The sequence below is a fragment of the Salvelinus sp. IW2-2015 genome, linkage group LG11, assembly GCF_002910315.2.
Source record: "Salvelinus sp. IW2-2015 linkage group LG11, ASM291031v2, whole genome shotgun sequence".
In the NCBI taxonomy this organism is placed as follows: Eukaryota; Metazoa; Chordata; class Actinopteri; order Salmoniformes; family Salmonidae; genus Salvelinus; species Salvelinus sp. IW2-2015.
The window spans coordinates 32,156,903-32,172,551 of record NC_036851.1 but is presented as its reverse complement, the minus strand read 5'-3'; the positions used below and the strand labels follow the sequence as shown (position 1 = coordinate 32,172,551).

General features: G+C 40.8%; 1 protein-coding gene across 1 annotated transcript; it reads right to left on the bottom strand.

The window, feature by feature from the left end:
* Positions 1–2,331: 2,331 nt before the first annotated feature.
* Positions 2,332–11,587, bottom strand: LOC111970197 (microspherule protein 1-like). Its single transcript, XM_023996789.1, is given in 9 exon segments — positions 2,332–2,418; positions 2,551–2,678; positions 3,049–3,136; positions 3,356–3,438; positions 4,650–4,742; positions 4,922–4,950; positions 5,064–5,139; positions 5,392–5,530; positions 11,486–11,587. Coding segments are annotated over 9 exon segments (816 nt in total). The 5' UTR covers positions 11,579–11,587.
* Between the last annotated feature and the right edge of the window lie 4,062 nt (positions 11,588–15,649).

The following is a 15,649-nucleotide window of genomic DNA, read 5'->3' as shown; positions in this document are numbered from 1 at the left end:
TTCATATAAGGAAATAAGTCAACTGAAATAAATTAATTTTAGACCCTAATCTATGGATTTCATGTGACTGGGAACACAGATATGCATGTGTTGGTCACAGATACTTTTTAAAAAAGGTAGGGGCATGGATCAGAAAACCAGTCAGTATCTGGTGTGACCACCATTTGCCTCATGCAGCATGACACGTCTCCTTCGCATAGAGTTGATCAGGTTGTTTATTGTGACCTGTGGAATGTTGTCCCACTCCTCTTCAATGACTGTGCGAAGTTGCTGGATATTGCGGGAACTGGAACACGCTATCGCACACTTCAATCCAGAGCATCCCAAACATGCTCAACAGGCACACTGTAATTTCACTTATAATTCACTGTACCACAATTCCAGTGGGTCAGAAGTTTACATACACTAAGTTGACTGCCATTAAACAGCTTGGAAAATTCCAGAAAAATATGTCATGGCTTTAGAAGCTTCTGATAGGCTAATTGACATAATTTGAGTCAATTGAAGGTGTACCTGTGGATGTATTTCAAGGCCTACCTTCAAACTCAGTGCCTCTTTGCTTGACATCATGGGAAAATCAAAAGGAATCAGCCAAGACCTCAGAAAAAAAAGACCTCCACAAGTCTGGTTCATCCTTGGGAGCAATTTCCAAACGCCTGAAGGTACCACGTTCATCTGTAACAATAGTACGCAAATATAAACACCATGGACCATGCAGCCGTCATACCGATCAGGAAGGAGAAGCATTCTGTCTCCTAGAGATGAACGTACTTTGGTGCGAAAGTGCAAATCAATCCCGAACAACAGCAAAAGGACTTGTGAAGATGCTGGAGAAAAAGGTACAAAAGTATCTATATCCACAGTAACGAGTCCTATATCGACATAACCTGAAAGGCGCTCAGCAAGGAAGAAGCCACTGCTCCAAAACCACCATAAAAAAGCCAGACTATGGTTTGCAACTGTACATGGGGACAAGATCGCACTTTTTGGAGAAATGTCCTCTGTTCTGAGGAAACAAAAATAGAACTGTTTGGCCATAATGACCATCGTTATGTTTGGAGGAAAGGGGAGGCTTGCAAGCCGAAGAACCACTATCCCAACCGTGAAGCATGGGGGTGGCAGCATCATGTTGTGGGGGTGCTTTGCTGCAGGAGGGACTGGTACACTTCACAAAATAGATAGCATCATGAGGAAAGAAATTATGTGGAATATTGAAGCAACATCTCAAGACATCAGTCAGGAAGTTAAAGCTTGGTTGCAAATGGGTCTTCCAAATGGACAATGACCCCAAGCATACTTCCAAAGTTGTGGCAAAATGGCTTAAGGACATCAAAGTCAAGGTATTGGAGTGGCCATCACAAAGCCCTGACCTCAATCAAATAGAACATTTGTGGGCAGAACTGAAAAAGGTGGGCAGAACTGAAAAAGCGTGTGCGAGCAAGGAGGCCTACAAACCTGACTCAGTTACACAAGTTCTGGCAGGAGGAATGGGCCAAAATTCACCCAACTTATTGTGGGAAGCTTGTGGAAGGCTACCCAAAACGTTTGACCCAAGTTAAACAATTTAAAGGCAATGCTACCAAATACTAATTGAGTGTATGTAAACTTCTGACCCACTGGGAATGTGATGAAAGAAATTTCCTCTACTATTATTCTGACATTTCACATTCTTAAAATAAAGTGGTGATCCTAACTGACCTTAGACAGGGAGTTTTTAGTAGGATTAAATGTCAGGAATTGTGAAAAACTGAGTTGAAATGTATTTGGTTAAGGTGTATGTAAACTTCCGACTTCAACTGTACATACATACACAATATCCCTTTCCAAGTGATTCCCTATCCTGGTCCTAAATGCATCTTTGCATGTACCAGCTCAATCTAAACCAATCTGTATGGGGGAAAAAAAGGAAACAGAATTAAAACCAATTCATTGTCTTATATGCACTGTGGAACCTCATGATATGAATGCAAATTTAAACAAGACTAAACTGGTGTTATGGTCCTGTAGTTATGAAAGTATAATTGAGGGTCTTTGAGATGGGATTCACCTTAAAATGCCCAGCAGTGGAAAGGTTACCAAATATCACAACCATTCTCAGTGTGTGGGTGTCCTGCTCTTACTCCACTGTATAACCATGACCAAAGGGGTTCTGGGTTCCTTTCATTCAAGTCTGTGCTCCTTCATGTGGACCTCATCTACTAGGCTCCTGGTGGTGTACAGTGTGTCCACTGGAGGCCACCGTATGTTGCTCTGTATGTAGGAGCTGGCTGGGCAGTAGACAAAGGCATGTGCCTTGGCCTCTGCTCCACTGAGGCAGCACAGCTCTCTCTCTCACTGCTGGTTCATCTTAGCTGCTTCTGCCTTGATGAGTGAGATCAGCTCCTGGTTGATCAGGAATACAAAACGAAGACCGGCAATCTGGAGAGACAAATTACTTGTTGTGAGGTTCATGTATTATAAGAGGTGGCTGTTGTTGTTTATGAAATATACCCTTTGCCACTTTTAACAGATTTCTCAATCATATTCCCTGCCATTTAAATTGTCCAGAACCATCCACACAGAGTTGTTGTTGAGTTTCCACTTGTAGCCAGACAAGACTGGTCTGCCGTCTATGTAGATGGGCCTGCGGCCTTCGTTGGCTATGAAGAAGTCTCCGTTGTTCTTCAGTTTAATGACCCCTGTACATTATGGACATAGAATTATAAACCAGTTATAAACACACAATGACAAACTAGATCAAGTCCTGATAATATTACTCATGATAGACGTTTAGCAGAAAACAGTCACATTTTAACAGGGTATAATTTCACTAAGGTGACGTGAGGACAAGGCAAGCACTGCCCTGTAGAGTCCAGATAATACTGGTTGTTCAGCTTCAGACCCAGATAATGCAGATAGGGGGTGTGTCTGAAATGGCATCCTATTCTTTACATAGTGCACCATTTTTGACCAGGGCCCATAACGCCACACCATAGGGTGCCATTTCAGACACAACCAGTGTTAAATGAGGACCTATGTCATGGTGCTGCACGTGATGTAGTGAGTCACCTTGTTTCCTGGAGATCTTCCAGGCAGGTCCTTCCAGAGACAGATCTACATCGATCTGCTTGTCCTTGGTGGCTCTGCCCAGGGTGATCTAGAGGAACAGTCAGATCAGCTTCATAAAATATAGGACATTTAGCAGACCAAAGCAAGTTACAGTCAAGTGTGCATATATTTTCATATTTTGTAAGCATACATTTCCGTATAATTAACCTGCTCCACAGTCATCTTACTATGGTGCTAATATAATTTGGTCTTGGACAGTCTGTAATGTAAATTCAGTTAACTGGCAAATCTGAAATTAGCTGCTCACCTCTCGTGACCTCATAAGGTAGCGAACCATCCGGCCTCTCAGCGCTGCCAGTGTCTGGTTGTCAAAGTCTGGAGAGTTCATCCCTGAGAACAAAACAACATAAAGGGCTAGATTCTATCAGATCCGCACTAGCCGACACCCGCATAGCAGTTGTTTTGGCGGTGTCGAAGGTGGAACTGCGTTAGAACTGTCAAATCCACAAGCGGCTCCTTGCGTTGGCAGTGTCCGCGAAAAGCTATTGGACGCAACGAAACCACCCGACTTTACAATCTGACAAATCCCATGCAGCCATGTTAGAAGTTAATGCAGCCGCGTTAACAAGTTCTATTGTCTACACCTCAATTAGACTGATACTAGGCTATAAATCCCCCCTATCCTATTCGAGATCCTTATCCTATCCCACCTCAAAACCATCACAGATGCCCTCCTTGACCCCCTGCAGTTCTCCTACAGAGCCAACAGGTCTGTGGACCACACTGTCAAAATGGGTCTCCAATTAAATAAAAATGTTGTGTTTGTGTTGGAAAGAGCAAGATTAATGCTGAAGAGAAAAAAATATCCAATCAGGATTTTCTTTGGTGGTCTCTGGGTAGAAAAACCTAGCTAGCTCAGTCAGCCATTGACTAGGCCTTCAGAAGAAGGCCTCAGCCATACAACTCTATTAGAGACGAATTTTGGAATGACAGTGAAATGAACCAATCACATTTTGACTTGCAATGGGTGGGGCCGTTTAGCTATCTCTGAAAATCATGACTGAAACATTGTTACGTTTAAACTTTTTAACCCAACTGGCCACAATGTTCTTTAGGCGCTCAACATTAGCTACACACAGATGAATGCCTATTTTATTTTTTCCATCTCCACTGAACAGAATTAGCTGTTTTGCGGTGCAACAAGACAACAGAGGGGTCTTTAGTTTCAGGGCACCATGCACACAGCACCTGTGGTACGGTCAGTTCCCCCACTGAGATTTAGCGTGTTAGACGCTGTCTGTCTGGAGGAGTGGCTTCGGGACAAGTCTCTGAATGTGCTTGAGTGGCCCACCCAGAGCCCAGAATGAACCCGATCTAACATCTCTATGGATACCTGAAAATAGCTGGGCAGCGACTTCACATCCAACCTGACAGCACTTGAGGATCTGCAGATAATGGGAGAAACTCCCCAAATACAGCTGTGCCAAGCTTGTAGCGCCATAACCAACAATTTAATCAATTTTAGAATAAGGCTGTAACGTAACAAAATGTGGAAAAAGTTAAGGGGTCTGAATACTTTCCGAATGCACTGTATTGCTCACCTGTGATGCTGTCCACCAGGACCTGCCAGCATGGTAGCTCCTGTTCCAGCTGTCTTATATCTTTCTTCTGATGGCGGTCAGAGATCATCAGCTCTGAGTCAGGAGAGAATGAGGAAGGGCAGGAGAGATGACGCAAATAATTTCTACTCCAATAAACCATTAACATGCATTCAGTTGCTCTGAATTAGGTCAATGAAGCACCTTCTTAGACTCCTTTTTATGTGTTAGTAATGTGTAATTTATATGCAAGGTTCTATGGTTGAGTGACCCACCATGCTCCAGCACCTCATCCCTGCTCTCCCTGGGTAACGAGACAGAGACACTGATTAAAATGACCGACACGGGAGGAGCTCTGAATTTAACCTCAGGGAAACTTTAATTAATTGTGGTCAGAACGTTGACCGTTTCTCTTACTTTAGCTAAGCATCATCCACCAGCTGCTCAGCATCAGAGAAGTTGAGAACTTGGTTGCCTTTAGGGAGAGGTTGAACTGCAAAAGAGAATCAAACCATACAATAAGGCTCAACTCACTTACTTTTAGTTTAACAGTCAAACATTTGTGTATAGTTCACTTTTTTGAAATAATTATAGTAACTTCACTCCATGAATGTCAAGTGATGGGCTAACAGTGTATCTGTGTCCCAAATGGCACCACTACTTTTGACCAACTAAAAGGGAAAAGGGTGCCATTTGGGATGTAAACTGTGTAATAAACAGATAAGCCCAGTTGAGTTTCTCTCACCACTCTGGTCCTCCAGCAGGTAGTACTGTTTGAGTAGCTGCCAGTGCACCAGCAGGCTCTTGGGAGTGCGGGAGGGATAGAACACACTGGGATGCTAACTCAGCAGCTCCTGGAACACCTCCAGCTTGGGCTGACTGCTCTGCTCATCAGAAGAAGAAAAAATAAAAAATAAAACACACACCTTATTTAAACAAATGTACTCACTTCTTCAGACGGACACAAATACAGTGCTATCAATCACACACATGTAAACATATGCAGCGAAATACATATTTACCACTCGGATTCACCACAATGATTTTTCCAGACTCATTAAACTTAGTTTATGACAGAACCATATACACACACAAGTGCATATAAATGACTATATGCACGTGTATATGAAGTCCACACCATATGTATTTGGACAATGAAGCTGAAATGTTACATGTGGCTCTATACTCCAGCATTTTGTATAGAAAGTCATTTTTTATTAAAGTGTATTTTCATACAGAACAGCTTTAATATTGCAGATAGATTGTGGCTTCCATCAATGTAATTGTCTGCATCATTTCCAATCCCCCATATTTTATTTGTAACTATATACAGTGCATTCAGAAAGTATTCAGACCCCTTGACTTTTTCCACATTTTGTTATGTTACAGCCTTATTCTAAAATGGATTAAATAAAACATTTTCCTCAGCAACATACACATAATACCCCATAATGACAAAGCAAAATTACTTTATTATTTTCCCCTAACCCTACCATCCCTCCCCTAAGTGGAGTAAACTAATGGACAGCAACACTTAGGCTTCTACTTCCAGCTTATACATACTATATACATTTTATGGACACAATACATTTTACAATAGTTCTCTTTTGTTTGTTTTTAGTCCCATCCTTCAGCTCCACTCAACCCCTCCCATCTACCTCTCAACACCATCCCGTTTTGATTTCTATTTGCCATATATTTTTCAACTGTGCTGTTTCACAAAAGTTCTGAACCTATTCTCATAGATTCTACATATTGTAAATTAAAGAAACATTTTTGCTAAGAGTATAATTATTACGGATGCACGATATATTGGTGAGCATATCGGAATCGGCCGATATTTGCTAAAAATGCCAAAATTGGCATCGGCCCAATGTCTAGTTTAACGCCGATGTGCAATACCTATATAACGTAAGTAGATGACGTAATGACGCCATGAAAAAAACAGCGCTACACAGAACAAAAGTATAAACATACTAAGAGCACACTACCAACAACTAAACAAGTTCAAGTCAAGCAGTCATTTGAAAGAGTAAGAACATTTCAGCGAGACAACTCAAAGGCAAAATCCATTAACGCCAAGATAATGGAATTCTTTGCCCTTGACAATCAACCGTTCTTTGTCGTGGATGATGTTGGCTTTCGCCGACTGGTCAAGCACCTTGAGCCCCGGTACACACTACCAAGTAGGTGCTATTTTTCAGATGTTGCCCTACCGGAGTTACACAGTATTGTTGAAACACATCCATGAGCTACTTGCCACTGCTATTAGCTTCACGACTGACATTTGGACCAGCGATGTCAGCTCCATGAGCATGCTGAGCCTGACAGCACAGTCAGACTCAGGAGTATTTCGTACTGAGGAAAGCCGTATTACATGCTCAAGAATGTGCTGGTTCTCATACCGCTGCTGCCATTTCAATGGCATTTGAGAAAATGTTTGAAACATGAACACAATCCTAGCTCCGTTCAAACAACTGACTCGAGAAATAAGCTCATCAACTGGGTCTGCAGCAGACGTGATACCCTCTGTCATGGCATTGAAAATCATGCTCAACAAAACTGCAGACACAGACCGTGGGGTTAAAACTTACAAAAGTACTCGATGCTGTGAACAAGCGATTCCGTGGAATTCTCTGAGCCTCTTTACTGTGTCACCACCATGATCGATGCTATGTACAAGGACCACTACTTCGATGCAGACAAGAAACAGAGTTTACGTGAAATGTTACACAGCTGGACAAGATGGAAACGGACACAGTGACAGTGCACATCAAGGACGAGAGGCCTCGGACAGACAGAGCTGAAACTTCACTGCTTGACATGTATGATGAAATACTGGTTGAGAATGATATGACTGAACAAATGAACAACGAAACAGCACAACAAGTAAGTGAAAGAAATAGGTTTTGATTATGTTTTACTGTTAATGGGGACATATGTAAATGCCAACAAAATTACTTTTTGGTCAGTGTGTGTAACCTTTATTTAACTAGGCAAGTCAGTTAAGAACAAATTCGTATTTACAATGACGGCCTACCCCGAACGACACTGGGCCAATTGTGCGCCGCCCTATGGGACTCCCAATCACAGCCGGATGTGATACAGCCTGGATTCGAACCAGGGACCGTAGTGATGCCTCTTGCACTGAGATGCAGTGCCTTAGACCACTGCATCCATGTGTTTGTGTGTTAACTATTTAACTGTACTAGAATGCTTAAAAAGGCCACAAACATTTTTAATAAATCAGTTATTGTTATATGTATTGTTTTCTTTTGGCAAGGAAAATATAGGATATCGCTATCGGCCAAAAATGTAACATCGGTGCATCCCTAATAATTATATTATTGATCGATTGACTATGACTTTTAAAAATCACACAGCAGTGCTATTTTCAGAGTTAGCGCCAGGTAAATGTTGCAATTCTTCAGCCATTCCTGAACCAAAAACAAGCTACATATGGACAGTACGAAAACAAATTATCTAATGATTGTCTTTTCACAGCAAAATCTACAGAGCTGCGATGGTTATATAAAATGGGGGATACAACATTCTATTTTGCATACTAATTTCAATAAAAAAATTCAAAGTTTTGTGTATCGTTTCATAAACCATGTGCCATGGAATCGGTACATCGAAAATATCTACCCAACTATTTTGCAATCTATATGGCACAGCTGTCAATTTTTTGGTTCTTAAATTAAACGGGTATACCTTTTTTATATCATGATTTTCTTTAGCCAATTCTGGTCTTTCATGCAGGGCCGACAGACAAGTTCCTTACTTTCTGCCCCTTCCACTTGCCTCTTCCATTTTTGCGGTAATGCTGCAATTAGTTGGTTGTAATTTTGAGTAGAGCAGACATTTACATATGTTTTTGTTAGCTGCATGTGTAACTCTACCAGTCCTACTTATCTAATTTACAAAGTTTATACCATATATTTTTTTACATTTGTTTTATTAATTAATATATTTGAGTTTAACCTTAATATTTGTTGTATTTTCTGGTGGATTAAACTGAAATTGCAACCAACTTACTATGGCTTGTTTTAAAAATAGCAATATTTGGAGATTGTAATCTGAAAAAAAGTGAGAGGTTGTAATCTGAAAAAAGGGAAAAAGGCCATTCTTGAACATGGGGTGAAACATTCTTACTAATCTGCTGGAGATTCAAGTACATTCTTACTAATCTGCTAATCAGTCCAGATTCAAGTATAACTGAAGCCTTTAGTGACGTCTAATACTTAAATATTTAATTTCTGCCCTCCGAATTCATATTCATTAAATAGGCCGTTCCAAATAAAATATTTTTTTGCTAATATAATTTTAAAAACACTAGTCGGTAGGTGTAGGCAAGGTCATAAGCAAATACATAAAGTATTTAGTCAGCCACCAATTGTGCAAGTTCTCCCACTTAAAAAGATGAGAGAGGCCTGTAATTTTCATCATAGGTACACTTCAACTATGACAGACAAAATGAGAAAAAAAAATCCAGAAAATCCCATTGTAGGATTTTTAATGAATTTATTAGCAAATTATGGTGGAAAATAAGTATTTGGTCACCTACAAACAAGCAAGATTTCTGCTCTCACAGACCTGTAACTTCTTCTTTAAGAGGCTCCTCTGTCCTCCACTCGTTACCTGTATTAATGGCACCTGTTTGAACTTGTTATCAGTATAAAAGACACCTGTCCACAACCTCAAACAGTCACACTCCAAACTCCACTATGGCCAAGACCAAAGAGCTGTCAAAGGACACCAGAAACAAAATTGTAGACCTGCACCAGGCTGGGAAGACTGAATCTGCAATAGGTAAGCAGCTTGGTTTGAAGAAATCAACTGTGGGAGCAATTATTAGGAAATGGAAGACATACAAGACCACTGATATCCCTTGATCTGGGGCTCCACGCAAGATCTCACCCCGTGGGGTCAAAATGATCACAAGAACGGTGAGCAAAAATCTCAGAACCACACGGGGGGACCTAGTGAATGACCTGCAGAAGGCCGGGACCAAAAGAACAAAGCCTACCATCAGTAACACACTACGCCGCCAGGGACTCAAATCCTGCAGTGCCAGACGTGTCCCCCGCTTAAGCCTGTACATGTCCAGGCCCGTCTGAAGTTTGCTAGAAGGCATTTGGATGATCCAGAAGAAGATTGGGAGAATGTCATATGGGAGAATGTCATATGGTCAGATGAAACCAAAATAGAACTTTTTGGTAAAAACTCAACTCGTCGTGTTTGGAGGACAAAGAATGCTGAGTTGCATCCAAAGAACACCATACCTACTGTGAAGCATGGGGGTGGAAACATCATGCTTTGGGGCTGTTTTTCTGCAAAGGACCAGATGAATGGGGCCATGTATCGTGAGATTTTGAGTGAAAATGAATGGGGCCATGTATCGTGAGATTTTAGGTGAAACCTCCTTCCATCAGCAAGGGCATTGAAGATGAACGTGGCTGGGTCTTCAGCATGACAATGATCCCAAACACACCGCCCGGGCAACGAAGGAGTGCTTCGTAAGAAGCATTTCAAGGTCCTGGAGTGGCCTAGCCAGTCTCCAGATCTCAACCCCATAGAAAATCTTTGGAGGGAGTTGAAAGTCTGTGTTGCCCAGCAACAGCCCCAAAACATCACTGCTCTAGAGGAGATCTGCATGGAGGAATGGCCAAAATACCAGCAACAGTGTGTGAAAACCTTGTGAAGACTACAGAAAACGTTTGACCTCTGTCATTGCCAACAAAGGGTATATAACAAAGTATTGAGATAAACTTTTGTTATTGACCAAATACTTATTTCCACCATAATTTGCAAATAAATTCATTAAAAATCTACAATGTGATTTTCTGGATTTTCCCCTCATGTTGTCTGTCATAGTTGAAGTGTACCTATGATGAAAATTACAGGCCTCTCTCATCTTTTTAAGTGGGAGAACTTGCACAATTGGTGGCTGACTAAATACTTTTTTGCCCCACTGTATCTGATGTACCATTTAGAAATGAAAGCACTTTATGCATCTAGTCCCCGTCATTTGAAGAAATCGTAAGTATTTGGACAAATTCATATATTGTCTATTAAATTTGTCAAATGTTTAGTATTTGGTACCAGATTCCTTGCACACAATGACTACATCAAGTAGTTGAACGCATTTGCAGTTTGTTTTGGGTTATGTTTTGCCCAATAATAACTGAATGGTGAATGATGACTGGAGTAATGTGTTCAGAAACATCTATTCTTACTTATAATATAAGTGACACAACATTATTCCCCATTCAGCTCCTATTGTGCAAAATGTAATTCAAAACAACGAAAACAAACTGCAAATGCATCCAGCAAGTTTGAAGAGTCACAAGCTTGATGTAGTCATTGAGTGCTAAGATTATGGGACCAAATATTACACTTTTGACTTCTTTAATACACTATTAATTCACTAAGTGAATGACTAAACACATAAGACTTCTTCAAACTAGATACATGTGCTTTTATTTCTAAACAGTACTGTAGGTATGAAAATACCCTCAAATAAAAGGTAACATTCTGTACTCAAATTCAAAATGCTGGAATAAAACCAAATTTAAATATGTTTAGCTTCAGTGTGCATATGGTGTGGACTGTATATGGTTCTGGCTTATGATGTTTATTTAACCATCTCTGAACTGTGTGTATGATTAAAAGGTTGAGATGTAATGGAGAGCATCAAGCCTTTACACAAGTCTATATTTGGGCGTTGCTTTGTGTCGGAGCTGACTCACACCATATTTCAAGAGCAAGATCTGGGCCTTCTTCCCCTCATGTGACTCCATATTTCAAATCACCATAGAAACCCAAGACTCACTCACTGAAAGAATCTTAGCCAGCAGAACCTCCTCAGCCTGACTGAAGAGCGCTTTGCTCTGGATCGCAGCAATGGCCTCCGGATGAAGCTGTCGCATCGCCTGCCAAGCCAACCTACAACACAGAGAAAGGGGTAGAACATATTCACACAGATTCATTTTCCTTTACTTGACCAGTCAAATCAAAGAGAATATGTCAACTATTACATTAACAGTCTTGAGGTTAAATAACTAAGGGTAAAACAGATTTGATAGTGGTGGTTAAATGTGGTAAAGGGAGAGAGAAAGACGAGAGAGGAAGGAAAAGATATGAAGTGGATAGTAGGAGATGGCCATGGGCAGCGATGTAGTCAACTTACTAAACCTTGAGTCTGAGTCCCAAGTCCTTTGTGTTTGAGTCCGAGTCCTTTATACCCGAATCACGAGTCCCTTGGTAGTGCTAAAAGCTGCAGTACAGCTTTTTACTTTTACCCCTTTTTCTCCCCAATTTCGTGATATCCATTTGGTAGTTACAGTCTTGTCCCATCGCTGCAACTCCCCTACGGACTTGAGAGAGGCGAAGGTTCAGAGCCATGCGTCCTCCGAAACACAACCCTGGCAAGCCTCACTGCTTCTTGACACTGCTCACTTAACCCGGAAGCCAGACGCACCAATGTGTCGGAGGAAACACCGTCCAGCTGGCGACCAGTCAGCTTGCAGGTGCCCGGCCCGCCACAAGTAGTCGTTAGTGTGCGATAGGACAAGGAAATTGTGGCCGGCCAAACCCTCCCCTAACCCAGATGACGCTGGGCCAATTGTGTGCCGCCTCATGGGTCTCCCGGTCATGGCCGGAAGTGACACAGCCTGGGATCGTACCCGGGTCTGTAGTGACGCCTCAAACACTGCCTTATCCCGCTGCACCACTTGGGAGGCCTTTCCAACCATTTTTTAAGCTACATTTCATTACACTGTTGCACATTTTTTTAAGGCTAAATCAGACCATAACTTTCCTCCTGCTTCCTGCTTAAAAGCAAAAACTAAAACAGGAAGTAACAGGGATGCACTCCATACTAGAGGTCGACCGATTATTATTTTTCAACGCCGATAACGATTATTGGAGGACGAAAAAAAAGCCGATACCGATTAATTGGCCGATTTTTATATATATTTGTAATAATGACAATTACAACAATACTGAATGAACAATGAACACTTTTATTTTAACTTAATATAATACAGCAATTTAGTCTCAAATAAATAATGAAACATGTTCAATTTGGTTTAAATAATGCAAAAACAAAGTGTTGGAGAAGAAAGTAAAAGTGCAATATGTGCCATGTAAAAAAGCTAACGTTTAAGTTCCTTGCTCATAACATATGAAAGTTGGTGGTTCCTTTTAACATGAGTCTTCAATATTCCCAGATAAGAAGTTTTAGGTTGTAGTTATTATAGGACTATTTCTCTCTATACCATTTGTATTTCATATACCTTTGACTATTGGATGTTCTAATAGGTACTTTAGTATTGCCAGTCTAATCTCGGGAGTTGATAGGCTTGAAGTCATAAACAGCGAAATGCTTGAAGCATTGCGAAGAGCTGCTGGCAAACGCAGTAAAGTGGTGTTTGAATGAATGCTTACGAGCCTGCTGCTGCCTACCACCGCTCAGTCAGACTGCTCTATCAAATCATAGACTTAATAATAACATAATAACACACAGAAATACGAGCCTTAGGTCATTAATATGGTCAAATCCGGAAACTATAATTTCAAAAACAAAACATTTATTCGTTCAGTGAAATACGGAACCGCTCCGTATTTTATCTAACGGGTGGCATCCCATTAGTCTAAATATCGCTGTTACAGTGCACAACCTTAAATGTTATGTCATAATTATGTAAAATTCAGGCAAATTAGTTTGCAACGAGCCAGGCGGCCCAAACTGTTGCATATACCCTGACTCTGTGTGCAATGAACGCAAGAGAAGTGACACAATTTCCCTAGGTTAATATTGCCTGCTAACATGAATTTCTTTTAACTAAATATGCAGGTTTAAAAATATATACTTCTGTGAATTGATTTTAATATAGGCATGGATGTTTATGGTTAGGTACATTCGTGCAACGATTGTGCTTTTTTCGCAAATGCGCTTTTGTTAAATCATCCCCCGTTTGGCGAAGTTGGCTGTCTTTGTTAGGAAGAAATGGTCTTCACACAGTTCGCTACGAGCCAGGCGGCCCAAACTGCTGCACAGAACCCAAGAGAAGTGACACAATTTCCCTAGTTAAAAGAAATTCATGTTAGCAGGCAATATTAACTAAATATGCAGGTTTAAAAATATATACTTGTGTATTGATTTTAAGAAAGGCGTTGATGTTTATGGTTAGGTACACATTGGTGCAACGACAGTGCTTTTTTCACAAATGTGCTTGTTAAATCACCCGTTTGGTGAAGTAGGCTGTGATTCAATGATAAATTAACAGGCACCGCATCAATTATATGCAACACAGGACAAGCTAGACAAACTAGTAATAACATCAACCATGTGTAGTTAACTAGTGATTATGTTAAGATTGATTGTTTTTTATAAGATACGTTTAATGCTAGTTAGCACCTTATATAAGGGATTTGCGTCAATTCAATCTGGTATCAGGACAAAATGTGATTCAGAGTCACCGAATATACTTTAAGTATTTTTATTAAACTCAAGCAATAAATGGTAAATGCAATTTTCGTATATACGGGTTCACTGTACCACCCCGCAGGGTAGAACAGGGAACTGGCAGGATGTAAGTAAACAGCTGTTCTTATACTGTGACAGACGTAGTTCCAACCCGTCTGTTGGCCTATCACAGTAGAGGCTGAGCGTGGTTTAAACTTTGCTCAGCCTATCGCCGGCGCTCAGACTGGTCCCAGCCTCTTGGCGCTCCTTGGTGTCTGGCGCTGTTGCTGTCTAGATTACGCTCCCACACCCCAGAGACTGAGGTCAGATAGCTCTGTAACATTGTCTGAGCTATTTGCACCTGCATACAAAGCACACTGTTCTCGCTCAAGGCTAACCACAGCTTCCCAGCACACTTATCTGGGGCTAACTGTTACTTCCAGCACACACACACACACACACACACAGACACCCAGGCCAACAGTTGCTAATATTCAATCACGTGATGTAGTATTGGGTTATAGTGCAATAAACATAAATCCTAACAATTACCTTGTCTTCTTGCTGCACTCGCGTAACAGGTAGTCAGCCTGCCATGCAGTCTCCTCGTGGAGTGCAATGTAATCGGCCATGATCGGTGTTCAAAAATGCTGATTGCCGATTGTTATGAAAACTTGAAATCGGCCCTAATTAATAGGCCATTCCGATTAATCGGTCGACCTCTACTCCATATGGAAGTGGCCCGATGAAGCAGATGCTAAGCTACAGGACTATTTCGCTAGCACGTACTGGAATATGTTCCGATATTCATCCGATAACATTGAGGAGTTTACCAAATCAGTTACCGGATTCATTAATAAGTGCATCAACGGAGTTGTCCCCACAGTGACCATATGTACAGTGCCTTCAGAAATAATTCATACCCCTTGACTTATTCAACATTGTTGTGTTACAGCCTGAATTCAATGCTGTTTCAACTTGTCATTTTCAAATTATTACAACAGTTTGTATTGAGGTGTGTTACACCTCCGCATTGATTCACATACAGTACATTCGGGAAATATTCAGACCCCTTCACTTTTCCACATTTTGTTACAGCCTTATTCTAAAATGGATTAAATTGTTTTATTTCCTCAATCTATACACAATAACCCACAATGGCAAAGCGAAAACAAGTTTTTAGAAATGTTTCCAAATTTATAAAAAAAATTATAAGAAATAGCTTATTTACATATGTATTCAGACCCTTTGCTATGATACTTGAAATTGAGCTCAGGTACATCCTGTTTCCATTGATCATCCTTGAGCTGTTTCTACAACTTGGAGTCTACTTGTGGTAAATACAATTGATTGGGCATTATTTGGAAAGGCACACATTTCATCAATTTTAGAATAAGGTTGTAACGTGACAAAATGTGGAAAAAGTGCAGGGGTTTGAATACTTTCCGAATGCACTGTAGAAGTAGCCCATTTCACTGTTATGGACAATTTATGTTTGAGGCTTTACTGAGCCGGACAAACTTCTCTCTCC